Here is a 25,571-nt window from a genome sequence, read left to right on the forward strand (position 1 = left end):
AAGTACTCTTAATGCCATCCAGTGGCTCAGCTGCAGGTGTGGCAGGCAGGTTGTGTGTGAGTTGTCTGAGGAGATGATGTTTCATCTGCATTGTGACATCCAAGAGGAAATGGTGAGATGGGAAGGGAAGGCTAAAAGGGGTTGGTCAGTCCCCTTGCTCTTGCTGTCCAGCAGTCTGGTGTAACTGTTGGTGTTTCTAGCAGTAACAGCAACCAAGTATTCAATTGCTGTGGTTACAGTGCTGTGAACTGGCTTCTGCTGAGATTTGTGCTTCCTGGTGCACAAATGATGATGAGAAATTTTCCATCTGGTGAAAATCCCAATTCTGGATGAAAAGGGAAAAGTAAAAATGTTGTTTTGTCAGAGTGAAAATTCTGACCAATGTTTTGGTTCTCTTTCTTTTGTTTGTTTCAGTGATAACCTCCCAAAAAAAGCTGAATCAGGCAGTTGCTTTACCAAGGAGAGCCACTTAGCCACCCCAAACACAACTGCAGCAGAGCCACCAGGGTGCCTACAGCACCTTGAAGCTGCAGAACTGCAGCCATGGGCAAGCTCACGTGTGGTGTCTTGCCAAAGCCTCACATACTAAAGGCACACACTTGTAAACTTGTCTGGTAGATCATACCTGGCTTCACAGCTGCCATCAGCAATTTTTGCCAAGTGTAAGAATGTTACAGGATAGCCACTCCCTACAACCCATTATATGCCCCTGAAGAGTGACAGCTGTCCCTGAGGACACTGATTTCCATTGATTCTGTCCCAATGAGGATGGGCAGCAGAGCTGTGCTGTGGGTTCCCTGGTTGGGGACATCAGGTAGTAAAGGGTTCAGGTTACTTGGCCTCTTTTTGCATGGTGGGGCCTGGCTTAATCCCAGGTGAGAAGGAAAGAGTCACTGCCTCCTGCAGTCTGAGTTTTCCATAGTGATTTCCCAAACATGGAGCAAGTCTGGCTCTGCTTTGCTTCCTCTGACCATTGAAACTAGAACCAGATCACAAGCAGGTCACAAGCTCCTGCCTCTGAGAAAACACTTGGCTGGGATGTTGGGCACCAGTGTGGAAGGTAATTTATTGGGACAGGAGATTCTTCATTCTGTGCTGTAACCTTTTCAGCTGGACTGTCTGTCCCCTTGCCTTGATTTGCTGCGACTGAGCAATATCTCCTGTCACTGATAGCATAAAGCAGCGAGCTGCCGGGATTCATCCTTCAGTGGGCAGCTTGCCACAGACACAGACATCAGATAGAATGCTAAAGGCCACATCCGTCTCTTATTCAAGGAGAGTAATAAAGCAGATTTTATTTGACTTGTATAAATCCAGTTTAATTGGCTTTCCTGCTAACACTTTCATTAACATGTAAATTAGCTGTCCTAGAGCTGTTAATTATCTTTGCAGAAAATGTTGGATGTGATCATATACCGTACTCTTTCTTTTTTACTGCTAATGTTTCATACTGAGATGTGCCCATAAATATTCACTGTATTTTTTAAGAGGAGGACCAAGAGGCAAAGGCTTTGTGTCATCTTGTAGGGAAATGAGTATCTTATATTATTCACCAGCCTGCAACCACGTTAAGCTGACACGCACAGGAGAAGCTTAGCACTGGGCTTTATGGGCTTGGCCTTTGGAGGTTCTGGGGGTTTTTTTGAAGTGTCTGGCAAACGAGAGAGCAGAGGAGGATGACAGGTGCTCAAAGGCAGCATCCTCTCTTACAGGATCCCTTGTGTTCAAAATCTGGCAGTGGCAGAGAAACAGGTAGGCATTGTGAGGAAGAAAATGGCTGCATTCCCAGTGTTCGGGAAGCTCAGAACAAGCTAATTAATTTTCCTGCAGAAAAAGGAAAAAAACCTTAACTTTTTTAATATATCTTAAAAATTTTTTTGAAAATTAGTTGTTTTTTCAGCTTCACCACCTGCTTAAAAATGTTCTTGTTCCTTTATTAATGAAAGATCTTGATGCTTCTCTTAACAAGTTACCATGACAAGTGGCAATCTGGTTATTAGCTGCCTGCTTTGCACAAATGGCATCCATCGTGCACAGTTCTGCCCCACAGGCAAGGCAGAAAGGACCAGCTCGCTCCTCATCTGCTCTGTGGAAACAGAAGACCCACGTGGCATTTGCTTGTGAAGAGAGTGGGAACAGGGACGCAACTCCTGAATTGCTGAACTGCCTTTACAGAATCACAGAATCACAGAATTTTCAAGACTGGAAGAGACCTATAAGATCATCTAGTCCAGCCGATGTTCTAACTGTTCAACTAGATCATGGCAGCAAGTGCCACATCCAGTCTTTTTTTAAATTCTTCAAGGGCATAAGACATGCCCATGCCAACACCTGTGGCATCAGCTGGTCTCAACCATTCCCATATTTCCTTGGGATCTGCACAGACAATGCACAAGCAGCCTATAGCATCTCTTTACACTTCCTTTCAAAGTGTGCTATTGGTCATGGGCTTGGGAACAAAAACCAGGGTGAGTTTTGGAAACTTGCAGCAGAGCAATACCAGTGTTACTGCTCTTGTTGTTATACTGGTGTACATTCCTCCTTGGGATGTTTGTTCCAGAATAACTGGCAGACGAACTCTTCGAAGTAAGGATGCTTTATTTCAAACAACAGAAATTGATTAAAATATATATTCCAAAGGAAAATGTTGGGGTTTTTTTAAATGTCTTTTTTCCGTACATCATTACATGTTCTTGCATATGATTTGTACCTGAAATGAAATAAAACATCTTAAGATGGATTAATAAAAAGAAATAACTTAGAATAAGGAAGTTTTCAGATGAGCTGTAGGTAATGTTAGGTTGTATGTACTTCATATACTTCCCTCCAGGGGCCGTATCTTTAAATGTGAAAATGAAATGTAGCATGGACAGATGATCTATTTCATTAAATATAAAAAAGATTTTTTCTTAAAATTTTGCATCATAATTATGATTTCTTTTGGAACCCTAAGGGAGTAAAATTTTACAACTCTAAGTCAGTATTTGTTTTCTTTAAGGTATTTTTGTTTTGTTGTAAGACGAGCAGTTTGTTGAACCCGTCTGCCACTGCACTGCTGTCTTCATCATCACTAAATGTAACCCAGTGACTGAAATCTTTCACATTGGGGTGATTTAAATTTTCTGAAGTGTGTGCTGGAGAAGTAGCGGACGGTGCCTGTGTGGAAAGAGGGAAGGAAGAATGAATGTCCAGGTCCAGCAGATTGGTGTTCTCTGGCAAGGAGCCGGTATCCAGTTGTTGTGGATGCTGGCCTGCTGGTGCAGAAGGGCCCTGGAGCTTCCCCATCAGTTCTGCAGCACTGGGGGCCAAGGGCTGAGTTGTGCTGTTTGTGGGGCTGGCCGAGGCTGTGGGAGCCGAGCGAGCAGGGCCGTGAGTCTGGGGGCAGGAGCCAGGGTTGTTGTTGTTGTTGGAGTTATACACTGACCCACTGAAAAGGGGGCTGTCCTGGAGAACTTGGAGATGAAAAGCTGCAGGAGCCGACTTCTTCCTTCGTGGTGGCACCTTTGGGGCAAAGGGAGCGTTCTGGGGAGGCAGCACAATGGCCTCAGCTGTGCTTGCTGACAGGGGCTGCCTTTCACTGCTCCCCCTGCTCTCTTGAGGCTTCCCAGCTTGTGTTCTGGGTTTAGGGATTGGAGTGATCTTGGTTGGTCTAAGAATATCTCCAGCATCTAGATGGGGCTCTAGCAAGCCAAAAGGAGACTGTGCTGTCTGTTGGTCGAACTGGTCTTCTGGAGACATGGCCTGAGGAGGAAATAGAAGAAGAAATGTGAGAACAAAAAGGGACCTTAAACTCTGAGTCACTACTGGTGCAAGTCTAATTGACAGCATTACTAAGAACAGCTGACAGTCCTGGAAGGAAAAAAAAAGCACTACAAAGAGGAGGCTTGACAGCACAGTGCTCCACTGTACCTGCTGGGCTCTGGGCTCATGCATTGCACCTTGCACTCACCTTCAGAGAGCTAGTGAAGGACCAGGACCCTACAGCCTGTTTAGTCACAGCTCCTTCTGACCATGTCCCTTTGCAGGTTAGAATTTTTGCTCTGGGCCAAATTAACACAGTTCTGAGGAGTTATTTATTGGTTCCATCTCTCTGCTGACTAATATTACTTAAGCAAGATTGCATAGGGAGGCCCATGCCTTTAGGTGTAGCTTTTTTGGATAGATAAGGTTGAAGGAGAATTTGCTTAAGCTAACCCCATAAATGCATTAAGGGCTTTGTCCTGTGTTATTGATGCTGGCAACTGAAGATAAAAATAAGGTCTCAAAGTCCAGTCTAGCATACATCCACCATTTAAAAGTATATAAATAACAAGCCCAGCTCAGCCTAGGAGGGCAAAGACTGCTTCAGATTTCTCACACTCTGTGTGACTGAATGAAAGTATTTAAATTCTTTATTAATCTTGCATAGTATTAAAAGATAATGTACAGGCTTTTTAATGCAGGCAAAATATTTAGTCAGTATCTCATGCTGGACATATCCCTTGCCACTTCTTCCTATGTGCTGTTAAGTTGCCTGCATTTGACTGTGGTGGAGGGGGATTGGGTAGAGGTTTTCAAGTACACACCTCCCATCTGACCTCCCTCAGATGGAGGAAGGAGTGGAATTCCAGGGCAGTCAACCTGAAATAGATCTATTCCTGCAGAAGCTCCCACATAACTAACACCAAAATAGCAATCCCTCTCAGCACCTTTCAAGAGTGACTTGGGAATGGTGACAACCTAAACAAAACACACTGACGATCCTCGGCATAGACTGTGCTGTCTGGGTTGGGATTTTTGGTGAATCTGTTAAGTAAAGAGAGCACAAAGTCCATTATAGAGAAGGGGTGAATGCCTTTACCAGAGGAAGGTAAGGCAGGAACCCTAACAATTTAGAAGACAGCTTCTTTAGCAGAGATTCTGTCAAAGGAAGAATATAAATGCTGTATTTGTCTTTCTTCTTGTGCTCAAACTGCTTTACAAATTAGATAATCATTTTAGCAGCTCTAGAGGTGAACTATTGTCTCCATTGTAGAGACCTGGCATACATTAAAACCTAAACACGTACAGCTTTGTATTTTTGAGAACATGAACTCTTGAGTAGACTCCAGAATTCAAACTGAAAGGCTGAATCCCATTACAAGGTGTGTAAGAAAAGCAAGAAAGGACACAGGACACAGAACTGATGAAGAAGCTGCCTCAAATCCTTACAGAGCAGACCACTTATGGTCAAAATTAGAGACTCTGATAAAGAACAAATGAGTCTTAAATCCTGACAAGGTTTAGACAAACCAGAAGAACAACAAGAGAATGGACTGACAAATAGAAAAGCCGCATATAGCTTTCTTTCCAATCTTTCTTGCATTTTTATGCCTTTGTCACTATAATACACAATATTATCCCAGCACCTGCTGACTTGACAGGACTTCCTGTAAAAAACCAGTCATTCACACTGGTTCCAACCTCCATCATTCTTTCACACTGTGTAATGCAGGCTGGGTGCATTTTGCTGCCACTCTCTTACATTTTCCCCCTTGACTCCTGTCCTTTGCAGGGGCACTGGCTTCTTTGGAGTTGGAACTTTGGGTGGTGGACGATGAGGCACAGGCACCGCTCCTGCAGCTGACTTTGTGATGCTGGGAAGAGCCTCAGGTTTGCAGGAAGTTTGGTTTCTGGCTGGAACAGGCTTTACTGCATCTTCCTGTACTCCTGAAAAGCAAAAGCAAAAATGGCATCTCAGCCTGATCAGAACATAGATTCAAGATAATTTCTTTCACAACCATGTCTCCCAAAATGTTCATGCCTATAGGGCCAGCTCAGGTTTTGGAACTAAGCACAGAGCTTTGCAATCCTGTAACATCTGTAAGAGGCTGTTGAGGGAAAACTTCCCTGTCTGAAATAATTTCATGCCAAACCAGCAGTGCTGTGCCACCATTTGGCCAGGTGGATAAAACACTGGCTGGGGGCTCAGGAGTACTGGGCTCAAGCTCTGAGCATCCTTTTGCCATTATCTGGAAAACCGAGTTAATGATACCAAGTGCATCTTGTAGAGTGTTTTAGAAAGAACTGTAAATGCCAACTGGTGGTACTGTACAAGGGACTGGAAGTGATGCTGACCAGAGTAGTTTTCTTACCCACACCAAATGAATCTGAATTTCAAAATCAATGGAGAATAAATCTGATTTCAAAATGAAATGAACAGCCCTGAGGAACAAACATCAAGATGCCTTTTTGATATTTCTGAATAAATGGGATTATTGCAGATTGTATTCATTCTAGAATGAATGTATCAATGAAGAGGGGTGGTTTTCTCCTAAACTGAGAGCCTTGCAAACTCAGGTAGCCATTTTCATTCATACAGCATCAGCAGAAAGACTGCATGCAACCCTGGGGGGTACATTCACAGTACCTAAGGTAGTTTTGTGCCTTAACTTGCCCTTGCAAGAAGCTCTCCTCCAGGGACTACACAGAGAGCCTAAACACAGAGTAGCCTTTTAGCTTAGCTATTCAAGCTGAAGTAGTGCAAGCTTTTATCTAGGTTACAGCTGTACTTGCTGTCCAAATGTGAAGAGAATCCAGGTTATTCCTCCTAGAGCTGCATTTGCTCTGTAGTTCTGCTTGGAATAGTGAGCATTCAGTAAATAGAGCAGCAAATATCCTTTATGCAACTCTGAGCTAACACAGGCACCATCAGTTTAGTAAAACTCCATCTTTATATTTTAATTTTTCTGACTAAATCTGGGCATAAATAACCCAAGGTTCTACTACTAGCAGTTCCTACAACAAAAAATAAAATTTGAATAATTTTGAAAAAAGGTTAATATTATTAGAACTGACAGAGAATACCACATACAATCTTGCAAGAATATATTCAGGTGAAATTCTGAATACGAATCTGTGCATCTGGGCTATGGTGAGATGAATACACCTACATTTTTCTTTATTTAAAGATTTTTTAGAAGTCAGTTAGAAAGCTGTGCTTACCTCCTTTGGCCTCCATAAGACATCTAATAGCTTCTTCTGCTTCCTCAGCTGTGGTAGTTTTGATCTGCTTGACGTTGTAAGGTTTGCTTATTCCAGTCCGGACTTTGGGCTTTAAAAAATAAAGGAGAAAATCATCTTGAGAAAACTGATTTTTCTTGTACACCTCTAATTTTACAGATAAGCTCATGCACCTGTGAAATTCTGTTCTTGCAAATGGCTATTCAGTGATCTAAAAATACTAAAGAAATGGGAATCTTTTACCGAATGGTACATCTTTGTTGGCAGCTGACAGAAGGGCAGTGCCTGAGTGCCACAGCTGGTCCCTCAGCCATCCCTTGTTCAAGGCATTAGGATCCTCATCCAGCAAGGCAGGAGTGAGGAGGCATTTCCACATTCTGGTCTTGGTCGCCTCAGGGGACTAACAGCCTTGCTGGCAGTGGTCAAGACTTTTCCTGCATTCTGGGCACTAGCATGGCTCACCAAAACAGAGGTGAGAAAACAATTAAACCATACGATGATAGTGTTAAAAATTCAAGTTAGCATCTGTCAAAAAGCAGCAACAATGCCCTGGTCTTACACCACTCATTCTCTCTCTCCCTCTTAGGCCTTCCTAACTCCTGTTCATTTATTAATGTTTTTGTGCTGCCTAACAGGGCCTACAGTTTAGTATTACAGTACAAGAAGTTATCTTGGCATTTTCAGCTCAGGCATGTGATGGACTTCCTTCCTGGTGTGACAGGAGCATCCTGCAGTGATTCTCAGTGTGGATGGGAGGGAACAGGCCAGTGCCAAGGGGCCATGCTGGGCAGCAGGACTGACTCACTGGCTGCTGAGGGGCTCCGGGAAGCAGCTTTGCTGTTGCCAGGATGGAGCAGGTGGAATGGCTTCCTGGAGAGAGGGAACCATCTGAGGGGGACTTTTTGCCTGATGTTCCAGCTGGAAGAGGAATAAAAAATGGCTTTTTACATTCAAGAGCCAGTACAAAATTTTATCTGCAATGGAGCAAAACCAATGTGCATTCCATCACCCTCTCAAAATCTTGAACTGTTTCAGGAAACAGTTTTGTAGTTAGTCTTTCTTTCATTTAATTAATTATATAACCTCAGCTGAGCATTACCATTGCATTCTAGGCACAGAAATACACATAGCAATGTTGGCACTTCTATGAAACAGACTCAAAAATGAATGGGAATAATCCTAAAGAACTCATCTTCTATCAGGTGAGCATCACAGAACTTCTAATTTGAGTCTGGAAAATGTACACAAGAGAGAGAATTTTGGGCTGCAAGAAAAACGTGATGTATAGCTTGTCTAATACAGGAGGCAAAGGTGATTATGCTCATCTAGCAATCAGCTTTCATCCAGAAGTAGCCATAAAAACAGGAGCAGCACAGCTCTGGATGGCATCTCAGGGGGGCAGAGCTAAGGTAAAAAGCATCACTTCCCCTTGTGCCTCACTGAAAATCATAATCCACTTTGTATTTCTTTCATAAACATAAGAATTGCTTGGGAAGAAGAAAAGGACAAAAACTGTCCAAAATAAGTATTTTGTCAAAGGTTTTTAAAATTCTGATTACAATTAATTCAGAATCCAAAAAACAGCAAGAAAACACTCAGTGACTGCAGAAGTCAGCAGGCATAAATACCAATTATCTTTATTGCCACAAACTGGCTGCTCAACTTACTAACCTGAGCTAGTATGAAACATATTGGCTATTCTATCCTTACTAAAGACATTTCTTTTGCAGAGTGTCTGTCCTCCTGAAGACTAACTTCTCCCATTACTAACAGCAGTAATACTCAGGCTGAAACTGGCTGGGAAGCAAGTCCAAGTCCCTCGACAACCTGACATTTCAGAACAAGGTATGACCTTCTTTGTCACCCAGACAGGGCAGGCTAAAGCTGTTCAGCTGGGGCCAGCACCACATTAGAGAGAGTTCAACTCACCGGGAGGGGGAGGCCTCTGTGGTGGCTGCAGTGGCCGAGGCCGGGTAGGGATGGACAGAGACCTGCTGGGAATGCGGCGGCTGCGTTCCCCGCTGGCCTCCAGCTCCCGCTTCAAATCAGCGAGGTCTGCATCATCTAGGGACATTTAGCAAGTGTCTGTGTTAGATACACTCTGGGTGAGGCACAGCAGCTCTGAGAGATCAGGAGAGAGGTGACCACAAGTGGCAAGCCTCAGCCAGGTCTCGCAGCAACACGACAGCTCCATTCACATTTTTTGCTCTCCCCCAGTGTCTGCCTGCTCCCACTGCAGGAAACATCTCCCCTTTTGTCAAATGCTTCTCTCTCTCTCTCCTTTTCCACCATTTATTAGCTGTTTGCACCAACACAAAGAATGCCTGCACCCCATTCCAGGGTTATTGGGCAGCTTGTTAGATTCTGAGTGGCAACCTGCTCCCATTCAAACTGTCATGGCTAGTCATGGTGAATTCCTTGCTTTCCATCCCAAACACAGGAATTCCATTTGAGGATCAGGCACCTCTTCTTGCACAGGAGAACTGTTTTTATATCAGAGAAAAATCTGTCTGAACAGTTCAATCATGACATCTCTGCTTTCCAGCAACATCTCCTAAAAGGTACAGCTGCCTCAATCTGATGGCTCTTGGCCGCACCTTACATCACTAATTACTCAGTCTTTCATCCCACCTAAGCCTTTCTGACAGCTGGAGAGGGGTGAAGTATGGATTGCTTTATTCTTCTCCATCTGCTATAGTGTGGACTTTGATTTCAGCCCTCTCACCCTGCCATGGCTGCCCAGCTATGCAGCTCTTGTTCTTTAGAGCTCCAAGATCCACTGGGTTTAGTTTTGTCCCTGTGTTTTGGAGAGATGGGGAAGGAATTATGCAGCAGCAGTCTCTTACACTTCAGGCATTTGTAAACAAACCCTTGTTTTTCGGAGAACTGTGCTCTGCAGGGGATCACGAGCTGCCTCACAGCTTCCTGCTCCCACTCAGCAGCAGATGGCAGCCACAGAGACAGAGCCTGTGGTCTGCCCAGCCCGCCCTCCCGTGCTCTCTGCATTTTCAGTACTTCTAAGCTGCAGATTTGGGCTCATCAGCAGGATCCGAGGAGTCATGCAGGCACCTGGAGGCACGGTTTGAAGTTCTGGCAGTAAAACTGAACACAACAAAAGCCAGCCATTACCACTCAATTCCATCCCTGAAAGGCTGCTGGCAGGGACATCAGTTTCGTGAAGCTGCGCCCTTTTCTGACCTCAGAAACACACACACACTATTGTGCCTGCCACTGTTTTCTATCCGTGCCTACCACCAGCTACACAGTCATCATACCTTCAATTAGAAGGTTTTCAGGCAGAATTGGGAGCTTATGGAGGAATCTGAAATTGCAGACACTTCAAGATTAATTGAATAGATCATATTTTGAGTTATGTGAGACCATGACCCCTCCCTGACCTCCTTCAAACTATACTCCATTACCTCTATTTACTTTGTGATATTTTTTGTGGAGAAGAGTTAGTGTGAGTGACAAGATTCACTGCAATTCTCTGTGGCTTAATGAATCATCACACAATAAGCCAGAGGTGATTTGAGGGCAAGGCACCCTATAATACAAAGTGATTGACTTCACAGTATTTAATAATGACTGATCACTCCTTTACTCAGGGATAGGCTTCTGGGTCTGGCCACACTGAACCCAGCCTATGACTCAAGGTGGGCAAGAAAGCCATAAATCACTCTGTTTGGAAAATCTGTCTGTGTAAGTGTATGAATTTCATTTAATCTTTTTGAACTCTACTTCTGACTCAACCTTTGAGGGTATTAAAAGTTTTCACTTTTATGTCAGAAGACAAAGCACTTCTGAGAGAGTGCAGAATGACAGCTACTGAATCACTGCTGTCACAATCAGGTGTTTAATACATATCCCAGCCTGTCAATGCTCGGCCACTCAAGCACGTCCTGATCACATCCCATTGTAAGACTGGCTTGGCTCATTCCTGCCTCAGTTTTTATCAGTTTTCTCTCCACAGCTTTATCTTCTTTTTACCAAGTCACTTCACAATAATGTGCAAACAAGCCAGGTAACTGAGGAAAAAGGCTACACATTCATGAAGTACCTAAAGAATTATTATTATATGTATATATATTTTATGAACCTCGACTCCTTCAGGAATAAATCAAATGGGAACAAAGGAGAAACTTCAGGCCTCTGAAATAATTTGAACACAGCAACCTCCCAGCTTACAGCTAACTCTTCTGCCACTGCTACTGCTCAAAGGACAGAGTTGAGCCCATCACTGAATCAGCAGGATTCTTCTGGTTTGATTTTGCTTTGGCCCTCACTAATAAGAAAACAGCATGCAATTTTTTTGTTGTATGTTCTGGTGCCAAACAACATCAAATGGATAAAAAGATTTCATTTCCTCTGTCTAGAAAAGCATTTTTCAGCTTTCCTGCCTTGCCCTAGCCTAGAGAGAAGGAGAATCATCATGAATTTCATCATTTGTATTGCTGTTATGCCTGAGGACCTCAACTACAGTCAAGTCACTAACTCAAGGGGAGTTGAGCATGAATAGGTATTACAGGAGAACCTAGAATGAAAATATAAATGAACAGGGAAATACATGCAACAGGAGAACAAACAACAATCCTTCAGGTCTTACCTTAAGGAAGGTGGATACTTTACCTTTATACAGGCGGGGGGTTTGTCCAGATTTGTTTGAAAGAGCTGTGGATGCACAGTGTGTATCTTCTGCTGTGTCTGCTGCTAGGTGTTGACACAGAGCATCCTCTAAATAATCATCATCATCCTCTATATCACCTGGATTAAAATATTAGATAACAAAGAATTAATGAGAAAAGGCATTCTCTGTCTCTCTACACTCTCAATTAATTAATCTATACTATCAGTTAATTTAATAATTTAATATATAGGTCGGGCAAGATTCTTGTGTAACCACGCCATGTGTTTCATTCCAGTGTCTCTCTACAGGCAGCTGTATCATATATTGAATTTGCTAACATATAACACTGAATTGACAGGATAATCTAAGTAACAGTTCTGTGCCCAGGCACAGCCAGGTCATGGCTTTAATTACAGTTGTCTTTTTAAGAAGTGTGGCTTCATTACAAATTAAGGTACCATTAACACTCATACTGTCCTGCACTGACTCTGTGCAACTAAAGTCAACAGAGCAATTTCTCACTACTTAGCTTAGAAGCATGTTGTTTACCTTCTGACTCATAGTCCAAACTTGAGAAGTCAAAATTTTCTTCCAGAAGGTGGGAGTTTGCCGTGGGGGACATGGGGACAACGCTGTCCCGTTTTCGAGCAATTTCCTCCTGCAGGCCCTTTAGCCAGTCCTTAGTCTTGGGCTGGATCTTCACTGTTCTGCCTCTAACCTAAGCACAGAAAGAACTGTTTCCCTTTGCCAAGAACCTTCAAAAAACAAGAATGCTTGAACAGAATAATCAAGTTCTGTCAGCCTGTTCAGAATCTTCTTACCCCCACAACCAAGTTTTCAGACTGTAAAAATATTCTTGAAAGAAAATGAGCTTCACAGCTCAAAAGCACTACTGCTGCTTTTGGGAAACACTGGAGGAACAGGTGATACATCAAATATTGTCAAAACGACACTGGAATAGCAGTATTGGCATGAGAGGGTGCTGGTTTTGAGTCAGCAGCTTTGAAACACACATGAGTTTTGTATCTACTGCTACCTGTAAGGAGACTGACAGAAAAATCTCATATGTGATGTACGTGGAAGGTGTATTTTCAAACACATTAGGACTTCAGCTGCTTATGTGTGTTGCTCTATGACATTTAGGATGAAATGCAGACAAGCCAGCAGCTTTGACAGGAAAATCAGTTTAAAAGTTCCCAACTCAGATTCCCAGCACCTTCACATACTGTGTGCACACAACTGTGTTTCAGTCTATGCTTGAAATTACATCAATAGCAGGAGTCAAATTAGAAGATAAAACTGCAAATATGAAAGAAGAATGAGAGTTAAAGTCCATTACTTCAGTATTAAGTTTACAGGGCAGTCACAAACAGTTTTTTCAACAGGGGGTCGATGATTTGTAGAGTATGTGTGTGGGAAGGAAAAGCAGGGGATGTAAAGGTAAACTCCTACTGCTAATGCTGGATTTGCCATGGAAGCCAATGAATCATGTTGTTACAGCTTAGCAGAAGGAGCCTATTTGATACTGAAGAAACAAAAAATCTCCAAACCACAATCATGAGGATTCTTTGGCAACAGTATGAAGTCACACAGAATGTCAGGAGAACTGCTTCAAGCAGCCACAACCATGAACAAGTCTGTGTTCTGCACAGGTGTCAGAGGCCAAATCCTAAGCACTGCTTGGGATCCATGAAAAGTCACCTCATGCCATCCTGACACTAAAGTACTGCATTAATTGCCTCAGCAGATGTGAAAGTAAAGGACTTCATGAGCACTAGCTCTTTGAAATAATGCTACTTGATTTAGGTAGAAACTCAAGTACTTCACTCTAAGCAACCACTTTTGAGAAATTTGTTATGAAATTATCATTATTATAGGTTTGAGAAAGGCTTACTTTGGCACCATCTATATCCATAACACGAAGAGCTGACTTGCTGTCTGCAAATGTCACCAGCATTTGACCTCCACAGATCCTAATGAAAAAAGGCAGAGGAGAAAAAACATTTTATTTCACCATTGAATAAAATCCTTTGAAGGCTAGCATGACAGAAATCTACCATATAGATCTATATACAGGATACATATGCAATGCTATGCAGTTGGTCTTAGTTGTATTTTCATTCACAGGTCTATTTTTGGAGGAGGAACAGGTTGTCTATGAATCCCACCTGGGCTCCTTTTCTCTCCAATCCTCCCTGTGTGACCCCAGCACCCTGCCCTTTTCTGGATCACCCCTGGAACAGCAGGACAAACATCTCAGTAGCTGTTGGCAGGATACCCAGCCCAATAGTTACACTCCCTCTGGACTAACTTCTGTGGTTTTGTATATCCTACACCTCAGATGACATGTGATGTTCCCAGAGTAGTATTCCAACAAGATCTAAAGCAATTAAAAACAAAATAAACCAAGAACAATCCACCAAAACATGTTCTTTTCTTGCTCCTTTCATTTACAAGCAAGGTGGTGCTGTTTTTCCTGAACAGCTGCTTTGGAACCCTCAGTTTATATCAGTACTTCATAAAACTACACAATAACAGGTCATCAGCTTTCTGCACTAACAAATGAATCAAATAAACATGAACAAGTTTTTGGCAGCGTTTCCCAGAGGTCACTGTTAGGTCTTTTGCCTGTATTTCTCAAAACAGAAGTCTCACAGCTGTGCTGGAGCCCTGTAGAGAATCAATCAGAATGAAATAAAGCTGCTCTGCCAGAAGGTATCACACTCTCCCTCTCAAACCCAGTGGGTGATAGCTCTGTGAGAAGCTGTACTGTTAACAAACAAGCAAAATGACCCCCAACAGGAAGGAGAGCCAGCCAGGAATTCCTGCCAAGTGTGAAAGAGTGGTGGAAGAGAGCAGACCTCCCCAGAGGAGGTGAAGCAGGGCCCAAGGATCCACCAGAAGCAGCAATGCTTGGAAATGAGGCCTGAATCTAAAGATGATGATTTACATCAAAGTTTCTGCTTTTATGGCATTGTACTGAATAAAATTCTCTTCCAGTCAGACAAGAGACCTGCTGGATTACTTCTTTAAAAGGTTGTTGAGAGGTGTAAGATATTCAAAACACTTGCATTCAATTTCTAATGAAGAACTGAAAGTGCAGTAAAGGAATTCAACATACCTAATTTTCCAATACAAAGTTAACTCTGTCAGGACAGCCTGTGGTTTTTAATAGATGCCATGCCATTTCACATGACACACTCACCTGACCAGAACAACAGTGCCATAATCCTCAAACATCTGCATAAGCTCTGTACGCAGGTCTTCAGGAAATTCATTTTTCTCTTCAGGTGTTGGTGACAGCAGATTCACCACTACTGTGGCATCCAGTGGTCCCTGGAAAGATGACACTTCTCGGAAAACACTGTCACGGGCAGCTTCATTAACCTCCTGAACTTCCACTTCTACAATAGCTAACACTGGCCTACACAAAACAAAGGAAAAATACTTATTTAAAAATAAGAACTGCTTATATAAAATTAAAATCTATATAAAGAAGGAGAACAGGTAAGATTCATTTTTTTCTACAGTGGTTAACATCATGTCTTGAGCACTATTAACTATATTTCCCAGTCCTGCATTAGCTGAATGTAACTGAAGACACACCATAAGTGACTTGAAATAACAATTGTATGAAGCACTTATGGCAAACCTACAGACCAAAATTTCAGGATACTTCACTCATTATCAAACAGCTGTGGCCCCAAACATCTAAATATATTATGTTATTATATATTATTAATATATACAGAAATATATGATTTTCTGTTAGACAAGGCCACATATCTTCTTATAAAAAATAAGGACGAGGTATTCTAGATGTATAAGATTGTCATGTACAAATATGTGCCACTTCATTACACTAAAGCAGCCAACACTGCAAACTTGCTTCTTGAGCCATTTCTTACAAATTACTTCTCTGTGTGTTAGATTTGAATAAAATTGAGAGAGCTGGCTGAAAGAGTAGAACTCATCTCATCTCAGTGGGTGCAATCCACACTCTCAGATTTTCACCTGCATATACACACAGATCAGTGACTGGGACAGCTGCTCTTACAATTGTGTCAAAATTGCTGCCTTCTACTTGCAATAGTCCTGGCTCTTGAATACACATTACCAGAACACATGAAAGCAACAACAGCAGGGCTAGAAAGGGATAACAGAGGGGAAAAACATATAGGAAGCATTAACTATTTCCATAAGCATTGTGAATCATAATGCATTTCCATATGTCACAAAGATACAGCTATGCCCTTTTTCTAGCACAAACCTTGGGAAAGTAAAGCTGTTGACTGTAATTAAAAAGCAGCTTTTGGAGTCAAGTTTGCTGAAATAGAAAAGCATGTATAACAGTCATGTTTCACAGATCCCATCCTCAGGGTCCTACATAATGAGAGCAGCAGCTCCGCTGCGCTTTGCAGAACATAGCAATGTCAGAGCCTTGACACAGAGAAATTGATTGCAAGAGGCATGTTCCTTCACTGCTAGAGGAACACACAACAGTCCTGGCATGCAACAGCACCACCAGAAGCACCCAGACAGCTACTGGGGGTCACTGAGCATTGCTAGGAGGAGCAATATTGTAGCGTTTCCAAAAGCGTGCAAGGGGTGAGGGAAATATTCTGAATATAAGGGACCTTTTAAAGTGTATTTATCTCAGAATTTTTTTCTCAGAAGTGGAGAACAATTTTATCAAAGATAGGTCATTCACATCCCTAAAGAGAAGTCAATTATATAGATCAACCAGAAACACTGGCCTTTGATTTTTCTACCTTTTCCCATTTTAAAGGAGGCACAGAAGCCCCACACTTGAGTACTTGAGTGAAGAGGCCAAACTTGTCCCTGTGTGGCCTGGCTTACACCTCTTCAGGCCACACAGTCCCAACCTCCTCCTCTCCTGCAGCAAGCTGAGTGGAAATCCATCAGAGCAGCTTCCTTAGGTAACAGAGCTTTTCAAACCAAATAACAGAAAGCTCTGTTTTCTATACCTCTTGCTGCAACTTATCCAACCCTAGCTGCAATCGCCATGCAGGAAAAATAAATACATGACTTTAGATACTTGCCACTCTAGTACAGAACTCACCATGAGAAGAAAAGACCCATGAAGCAGATACTGAACATGGAATAAAGGTGTAATTCCTGTTTTAATCAGACTTAGTCCCTTGATCTGAAGGTGTAATTTAGCATGACACATTTTAAGCTGGCACATTTTAAACTCTCTCTGATTATTTAGTTACCTGTGGTCGGATGCTTGCAGCTCTGCTCTCCCATAGTACATCAAGGCTCCAGGAGTCCAGGTATGCCTGACTTTAGTATCAGTACTCAGATCACTGTCCAGAAGATTGATCTCTCCAGCTATGCAGCACAAAACATAATTTAAAACTCACTCAAATCGAGTTTTAGTAGCAGTTAAACACTATTTTATTAGGAAGCTCTCTCCATGGACCCTACTAGTGGCAGTGGGGGTTCTTTAATTCTTACATATATATCATTCAAAGAAGAGCTTGTATCCTACGAGATTTACAAATTAGGAACTAGAAAGAAAAAAAAAAGAGAAAGGACTGGGAGTGAAACTGAGACAGCTGATCAGTAGAGTAAGACACCTGCAAAATTGTTGACCAGAATGTCACCCAATTAATTATCTGTACAACAAGGGTTGATAGAGTCATATTAGTATTTTACCTCCTACTTCAACACTGAGCATAAAACCAGACATTGCACTTGGAAACTATTTTGTAAATCTGAGTATTAGACAGGGATTGGAGGAATAATATACAAGAGATATGAGAAACCAAACCCACAAAAATCCAACCTTCAAATTATTCCATTGCAACCCTTAAGGTACAGAAAGTGCTCCAGACATGACACTAAAGTGAGGTATTCTATTGTTGTTAGTAACAAGGAAGTTTTTGGGTCACTGTTTGACTGAATGGATAACTCTGTCCCTCTTTCCTGTGAAGCTGAAAATGAGTTAATATGGAATATGGCATTTTGTCCTAATCACTCACACTGGGGCTACACTTGTTTCTCATAAAGCAAGCAGTCATTTAGCCTATGGCAACAACAAGATGCAACACAATAAGAGCTGAGAGGCAGAAGAGCCTTGCCACCAGCACTAAAGGAGAGGAACTCTGGCAGCAGACTATGAAAGTTGTGCAGGGCTGGGAATGTACCAGGCAGTTATGGACCCATGTGAGCCAGCTGGGGCAGACCTACACAAGAGGGCTATTTTAACTTCCTTATTATATCTCATACAGCTTTTCTTCCCTGGACTGCATCTCTATCAATGGTTCAGGCTCCTCATTTTAATTTGTTTTTCATTCCTTCGATAAGAGGGAATAACTGTATCATGATGACATGCACTCTTTCACTGCCCCAGTTTTGCTTTGTAGTTTTTACACTTAATATAGTCATGGTATGACTTAGATTCCAAGCAGAAATTTCCAGGCATGTGAAAAACCACATCTGCAGGCACAGATCAAATTAACTCTCCAGCAATTACACTCCTAATATGAATTTATTCCAATTTTAGAAACACTGGGGGATAGATATTCCTGCAGACTAAAAGAATGATTATGTGAACTATCTCTTGATATGCAAAGAAATACTTTTTATTTCTTAACTGCAACTTTTGAATAACAAGTGAAAATGGCCTTTCTGTTGTGTCAGCCACTCATGAATCCAAAGTACTTTATAAGGACTAATGAATGAAACCTCCTCAATTCTATAAACTAGCAGAAATACTCCTAAGAATTACCAGTACAGAAGAAATTACAGAAAACTGTTTCTACATCTACTGAGAAGTGCAGTTTTAACTATCTAGCCATTATAACACAGAAACTTCATGTGGACTAATGATTCTGTTGAAAAACAACAGAATTATTTCTGTACTACTACAGCTGGGCTGTTTTCAGTTCCTTAGTGAGCTCCCAGCACCTGCAGCATAAAGCCTTTGTTCACACACCCTCAAGAAAAAAGGGCCTTCTCTATCTCTGGCACTTAATCCAGTGAAGCTGAAAGAACATCTGCATGAGTAAAGCACCATTCAGTAGATTAAGCCCCCTTTAATGGGTTCTAGGTGAATTCTAACACAACTTTCAGATAAAGAAGGATTCTACACACCTGTTTTTTCAAAGGGCAGTTTCTTTCTCCACCAAAGCACTCTGTCAGTCCATGCCGGGGTTCTGCACTTATCACTTGTATCATAAGCCTCCGAGCCAACATCGTATTTATATGTTGGTCCAAAATTAATAGTCCCTTCATGGAAGTCTTTAAAAATCTAATTAAATAAAGAACATCTCTTTAAGTTACAGATGAGAAAGGTGCCACTGTGATGTACCAACTTCCCCACAATGCTCTGATTTTTAAACCAATTGCTGCATTCAAGTGCTACAAACAAGGGTCTGAAATGCAACCTCTTTACTCTCTCAAGGAATAAGAAAGACCCAGCCAACATGCAGTTATTCAAGAAAATGAGACACACTGCCTTACTTTTCCACTGGATTTTTGCTGCTGTAGTTGATCAAATTCCAGAAGTGTCTTCCAGTCTTGACGTTTGAGAAAATAAAAGACTTCTTCATACGTTAGATCAATGCGATAGTTAAAATCACCACACCAGAAGACATAGTCATGGGAGAACATGTTCTGCCCCTAGTTTTGAGGTACAGAATACTGTTAATGTTAAATCACATTCATGAAAACACCTTTAAAATGCACTGAAATGTAGCACTCGTCTCTCTGACTTACTAAATACTGGACCTACTTGTCACAATTTATTTGTCAAAATACATTTTGTGCTAAAATAGAATGGTTCCTTCTCTGGCTTTGGCACCCCACTGAGCTGAATTTTGTAAACAATAATGTCAGACTCTGACCCCTCTTTCCTGAAGGTATGTCTAAGCTGGATCCTAGTTTTATATTCACAATTTTTCTCTCATGAATATTCAAAATATGTTTGTTTCCCTAACACATTTCACATGCATATATTTGCATATTCTAAATATAACACAAAATGTGTTTCTGGTACCAAGGCAAATTTAGCAACAAGCTCCTGAGTAAGAACAACCTCCAAATTCGATCTTACATGCACGTCACAGTTTTGTAAAGGTATTGAAATCAAACGTCAATTAAAATTCACTCCAGTTCTAAATTTATCATCCTATCCTCTAACCAGTCTTTTTTTTTTCTTCCTTCCCAGCACAGCAATAAGCCTCTAAACACCAGAGATTCGTAAGGGAAACGTTCCAGGCTGTGGCTGTCACAGCACTAGAGGGCACTCTTTATATGCATTATACACACAAGGAACCTTCAGCTGCTCTAAGTGTAAAGGACATCAAATAGTTAACGAGTTAGAAGAAAAAACTCCCATAAGCACAACTTTACGGCCATTTGGAACAGATCCTCTTTGCAGGACGTCCAGTCTGTCACTATTAGCTCCGACATAAACCAACTGATTGATATGCTGCACGTGCCAAGCCTCTAAACCTTACAAACAACAGGAAGGTAAAATTTTATGCTTTGCAACCTAAACGCCATTTTTTGCTGACTAACCAGAATACACAAACTCAACCAATCCTGTCCTGGCTTAGGCCTTTACAGAGAGGCCCAAGAAAGAAGGTATTGTGGAAATTAAAGCAGTCAACATTAAGGGCAGCAAAGGAGCCCTGCCACCAAATCCCATGGGTTATCAACTGGCCTGAGGAGACAAGCTGGAATTAAAACACTAGGGTGACTGATCTGACACAATTTAGGGGAAAAGTTATTCATGCAGACCAGTGGTGCCTATTGCCATGCTCTGAGAGAAGCCAGCAGTTCCTTGAGAGTGACACATTCAGGAGGACGAAAGGAAGGGAACAGAGGGTACCATGCCAGTGCCCAAGAACTGATCCATCATACCCAACCAGAAGCAGCCAAGGCACTGCTGCACTGAATGGCATGGATGGTCTTTCAGGAATTCTCACTCACTAGAGCCAGCAAGAGCTATCAATATCGCTCTCCAGCTCCAACATCGGTCATCTAGAGCTTAACTGCTCAAAGCCAAGGACTTTTCAAGCACTGGAGCAACTCTGGGTTTTGAAAGGACTAGTACTTTTGTAAAGCAAGTGCCACATTGGGTAGTACCTACTCTTCTGTGAAACATGCTTCCCTATTTATTTATTTATTTATTTACTAACATTTTCTTTCATGGTACTGAGATGCCTTCTTTGATGACCTGTATCAAAGACAGCCTGAGACCAGCTTTCATGATGTAAAGATACCACCTTTATCTCCAATACTTTTAGCACACATACATCTACACTTACCATTGGGAAGCTGAGTTTCTGTGTGATTTCTTTATAATCTTCATTCCTCTCTTTCACCTGAGTCTGCCCAGCAGTCAAGTGACTGCATATAAAGCAGAAACTGGTGCTATAAAACTGAAAACGAATGCTCACTGCCCCTTTATTCCCAGCTTTTCCTCCCATTCCTGTCTTCACGGTGTCTATTGCTACATCCCTGCATTAAGAAAAAAATAGAAAAGGAACAGAGTAAAGGGCTTCAGGGACAAACATTCAATTAACTTTGACTGCAATATAAAGGGAAAAGTCAGTTTACAATGCCATGTCTTTTCCCCTCTAGAAAGCTTGCTGGTTTTAGGCACATCTTTTAGTTTCTTGATGTTCATGTACTTATATTTCAAATTAAGTTTAATACAATACTACAGAAAACTATTTGAAAATATTTTCTTCTTTTCTCGTCCCTTCCAAACAGACCAGCACGACCTAATTTCTAAAATACTGGGAATTTCTATAGAATATACTTTTCAAGTTTCCCTCTACCATGATCCTTAAAATATTGACAATAACTAAATTTTACTATTATCCTTCCTTTTACTTTTGAACATATGGGAATATGCTTTTCAGACAGTTAACAATTTACTGTTCATATGTGTTGAAACCCAACTTCACAATTCATGATGGATTTTCCATTTAATTAAAGAGCAGCAGATCATAACCCATACTTCATTAAATCAGATGTGATAAAATCAGAGATTATTGGATACAACTATTTATATGTAACTTCTCAAATGAGTTCTGTACTGATGACAAATTGCTTAAGGTCTCCATGTTGCTAATCACTTAGTATTTCAATGTGATGATTAGCACATACTTCACTACAGAAAGATAATTTGATAAAGCAGACCACCTGCTCTCAGGGTAATTTCTCCCAAATAGCCAGGCTACTCCAAGAACAAAGCATGGCTGTCTGATCAGATAAGTAAATGGTGAGATCATTGTTTTAGCCAACCCTAGTACAGTGCATGCCTTTCCCAGTGAGAAAATTTTACTTTCCAGAGAAAACATCAAGCAGATCTGACAAGAATATTACTGATGTTAAAAAGGGATGTGCAGAAAACTTCTAAGCCTTATTTGAGTTATTCTCAGAAATTCGTGATGTAAATGATGCAAGATGTTACAGGTCTCCTTTTCCCACCCCTTTCATTTTCCTCTCTCTTCCTCCCCCATCTTTTGTACCTTTTTTCTCTATTTTTAATTTCCTGTCTTTTCCTGACAGCAGGACACCACCAGAAGACACCCTCAGGGAGGCAAAGGAGGAACATCAAAGTTTTCTATGAAACAATGGGTTTTAAGCACTCCTACAGAAGCACGATGTTCATTCTTTTCACTCTAAAGTTCTCCCTTCCTGCTGCCTGCCTACCCATCTCCTGGCTGGTATTCAACTGATTTTCATTCATGGCAAAGGTTATGCTGAAATAACCCGCTGTAAATTCAGCTGCTTGTACTTCATCAATCATTTCACTGATGTATAAACCAGCTATTGTCTCATTATTTCTCTCTTCTCTGTCTTCTGTCTAAATCTCTTCAATCTCTGTAAGCATAGAAGCATTTTTTTGCACTTCTGATCATTTTTCCTTTCCTCTTCTAGACATGGGAAAAATATGCAAGCATACAGGTTAGATTTGATTATGCTCACATAGCAGCACATTTGCATTAAATAATGAAACTTGGTCAGTAAAATCAACTTCCCTTTTTCTCTTGAGTTTCAAAGGGCTACGTCCAATTTCCAGCAGAACCACTGTGATGTTCTGCTTCTGATTTCCATTTAAACCACGAATTTCCTACTGGATTACTCAAATTTTTTTAAGCCAGGTGAAAAGTCACAAACTGAGAGAAACACTTCTCCTCTGGACTGCTTCATAGCAGCAGCAAAAAAAAAATTCTTTAAATAATTTTGAAGCAAGATTACTGGAAAGCAACAACGCAAAACCATCAGAGTTACCTGCATTGTATTGCTCTGTCTGGCCTACAGCCCCTGATGCTGCACAAGCTCTGTTCTGAGGTTTTCAGTAGATATGAGATCACAGGGAAAAAAGAGGCAGCTTTTGATATTTTAATCACAAAATGCAGTGGCAATCAGTGCCCTATTATGGGGCTAGAAAGGAGTGTTTGGATCTCGGGGCTTTAAGGTCAGACAGATGCCCAAAGATAGTTTTGGCTAATTATTCACTTCCTAACCATTTACATTTAGCCTGCATCATTCTTTTACACTTAGCCTGCATAATTCTTGCCCACAGCAAAGGCATTTTAATTCAAGTATCCCCATGGGTAATTTTCTAGGAGGAGTTTGATCACTCTCCAGAGACAGCTGAGCCAGTAAGCAGAGGATACATAGCTCTGCACTCTCCTGACTGGGCACACAGTTCTGGTTCTCATGTCATCTGGGAAAGACAAACACTTCACAGGTTCTCTTACCTCTATAAAATGTCAAGGGCCAAAATCAGGTCTCTTTCCCCCATTCTTTTTAGGTCTAGAACTATCCCTGTTTCCATAAGGAATCATGGACAGGGCTAGAAGTAAAACCTGCCCTTCAGGCAGAGGCAGGCACTTCCTTCATTCAGTGCATCAAACGCTCTTGGACTTACTAGCCCAGGTCATTCCCTTCCCAGGAAGATTGCACCCAAACAAGGTGCTCCACCCTGACTGCCCACCTGGAGCAAGCCTGGCTTTGCAGCTACCTGGAGGAAGGCACTGAGGCTGCCTGGCCTTTGTGCTACCCAGGGAGTTGGACTCCAGCCTGTTGCTGTCTGGAGGCATGTCCCTTCTCCATGCTGAGCAGAGACCAGAACACAGGTTTGCATGACTCCCACCAAGATGAGCAAGTCCACCCCATTTTCTCTGGCCATGCTACAACACCAGATGTCACTGAAGACACAGGGTGAGTTTTGGGGCTTTTTTGTTTAGTTGGTTTGAGGTTTGTTGTTGTTGTTAGATTAGTTTTATTTTGGGGTGGGGTTTTCTTGTTTGTTTTGGTTTGCTGGGTTTTTTGTTTTGTTGTTGTGGTAGTTGTTTGTTTGGTTTGGCTTTTCTTTTTACCTGATGAAGGGGACATGATATGGTCGTACAAAGATGAAAAGACAAACACCAACAAGCTGTGCTGATGTCAGCTGAATGTAGCGATGAGTCCTGGAAATAGCTTTCTGAAGCTGCTCTCCCCACATTTTTCTATTCGTTGTACTGGAACAAACATAAAATCATTTAATGGAATCAAAACAAACCACATGCAGTCAATAAAATGAACAGACTAACTGTGCCTTAGGTTTACAGACATCCCATTAGGCTGTAGAACATGAAGTGTTGTAGAATGCATGGCAGAGACTGATAATACCTCCTTGTAAGCCAGCCTAGAGTTAGCAGGGTCAGTGAGCCCAGGCACAGCACACAAATACAGTTATCCTGCTTCTGGATGCATGAGGGATTTATCTAATACACTTAGAAACACCCACACTCACATGACATTGGATACACCCATTCACTGGGAATAACTGGAAGCTGATTACAGCAATCATAACCATAAAAACAAATTTCCAAATCAATCTCATGACTTTTAAGTTTTTCTGTGACTGTAAGGCGACTGGCTACTCACAGCTGTTGGCTGTTCCTAGCAAAGGTTTGTGAATAGCTGCATATACCTTCACTTTTTCTTTTCTCCAAAGTCAACATATCCATGCAGATATACCACTAGCCCAGCAGCCACACTAAGCACTGCTGTAACTTGTCATTTCCAAAACAGACAACTAAGTGGCCAGCCTAATGAATCAGCATTGGAAACATGATCTTCAGGGTTCCACCTCCATTCAGATTCACTAGGATCAGTAAACACAAAGGCCTACTGCACATGCTGATATGCCAACCTCAGGCTTTGCATTTAACATCTTCTCTACAATTTTCACAAATACAATTAGCCACAGAGACATTTTTAGACAATTTTAGAATTCCCACATGAATGGCAATTATATTTGTAGTCATTAAGCACATTTTCCCAACATCAGACACAGCTTTAAGGACAAGTGTTAGATCAAGCTCAACCATCAGAATTCTTCTCTGACAACATAAAGACTTAAGAGACTTAGGAAACTAAGCACTTTCAACATCATCTCAGTGACATTTTTAATGGAAAACATATTTCCAGCTATGGTTGCAAACAACAGACTTGGAACTGAGTGAGCCCAGTGACCATAAAAATGAACATGGCCAGTTCCTTTGGGGAAGATTATGTTCTTTTTGTTGGGGTTTTGTTTGTTTCATTGGGTTGGGCTTTTTTACAGTTGCAAGGGGTTTACTTGGTTGGTTGGTTTTTTAGGTTGGTTGATTAGGGGTTTTTGTAGGTTTTGTCTGTTTGGTGGTTTGTTTGTTTTTTACGTACCTGGCATTCACAATGTTCCCTGCACTTAATTCAACCATCTCTTCAAATCCCACTGCAAATATGTCAGGAGGGCAGTTATCATCATCTGTTGGCAGATAGGAAAAGTCATGCCAGAATTACAATTTTGTTGTTTCTTCTAATGATTTGTATTCTAATTTCTGTCAGAGATCCTTCCTGTATTTCTATCTTGTGTATCCCCTGCCAAGCTATACATATTCATAGCTCCTTTAATCTAATCTCATAAAACATCCCCTGCAGT

General features: G+C 41.5%; 1 protein-coding gene across 1 annotated transcript in view; it reads right to left on the reverse strand.

Moving 5' to 3' along the window:
* Positions 1-2,580: 2,580 nt before the first annotated feature.
* SYNJ2 (synaptojanin 2) overlaps positions 2,581-25,571 on the reverse strand; it is a 56,164-nt gene continuing 33,173 nt past the window's right edge. The window contains exons 12-26 of the mRNA XM_058019968.1: positions 25,313-25,397; positions 23,983-24,123; positions 20,911-21,103; positions 19,100-19,258; positions 18,731-18,887; positions 16,846-16,963; positions 14,814-15,032; positions 13,503-13,581; positions 12,158-12,326; positions 11,611-11,745; positions 8,911-9,045; positions 7,787-7,899; positions 6,964-7,072; positions 5,504-5,688; positions 2,581-3,741 (exon numbers count right to left, since the gene is read on the reverse strand). Of these exons, the coding sequence (XP_057875951.1) occupies positions 2,965-3,741; positions 5,504-5,688; positions 6,964-7,072; positions 7,787-7,899; positions 8,911-9,045; positions 11,611-11,745; positions 12,158-12,326; positions 13,503-13,581; positions 14,814-15,032; positions 16,846-16,963; positions 18,731-18,887; positions 19,100-19,258; positions 20,911-21,103; positions 23,983-24,123; positions 25,313-25,397 (2,774 nt within the window). The 3' untranslated portion in view covers positions 2,581-2,964. The remainder of the gene's footprint in view (positions 3,742-5,503; positions 5,689-6,963; positions 7,073-7,786; positions 7,900-8,910; positions 9,046-11,610; positions 11,746-12,157; positions 12,327-13,502; positions 13,582-14,813; positions 15,033-16,845; positions 16,964-18,730; positions 18,888-19,099; positions 19,259-20,910; positions 21,104-23,982; positions 24,124-25,312; positions 25,398-25,571) is intronic.

Source organism: Melospiza georgiana, chromosome 3, assembly GCF_028018845.1.
Source record: "Melospiza georgiana isolate bMelGeo1 chromosome 3, bMelGeo1.pri, whole genome shotgun sequence".
In the NCBI taxonomy this organism is placed as follows: Eukaryota; Metazoa; Chordata; class Aves; order Passeriformes; family Passerellidae; genus Melospiza; species Melospiza georgiana.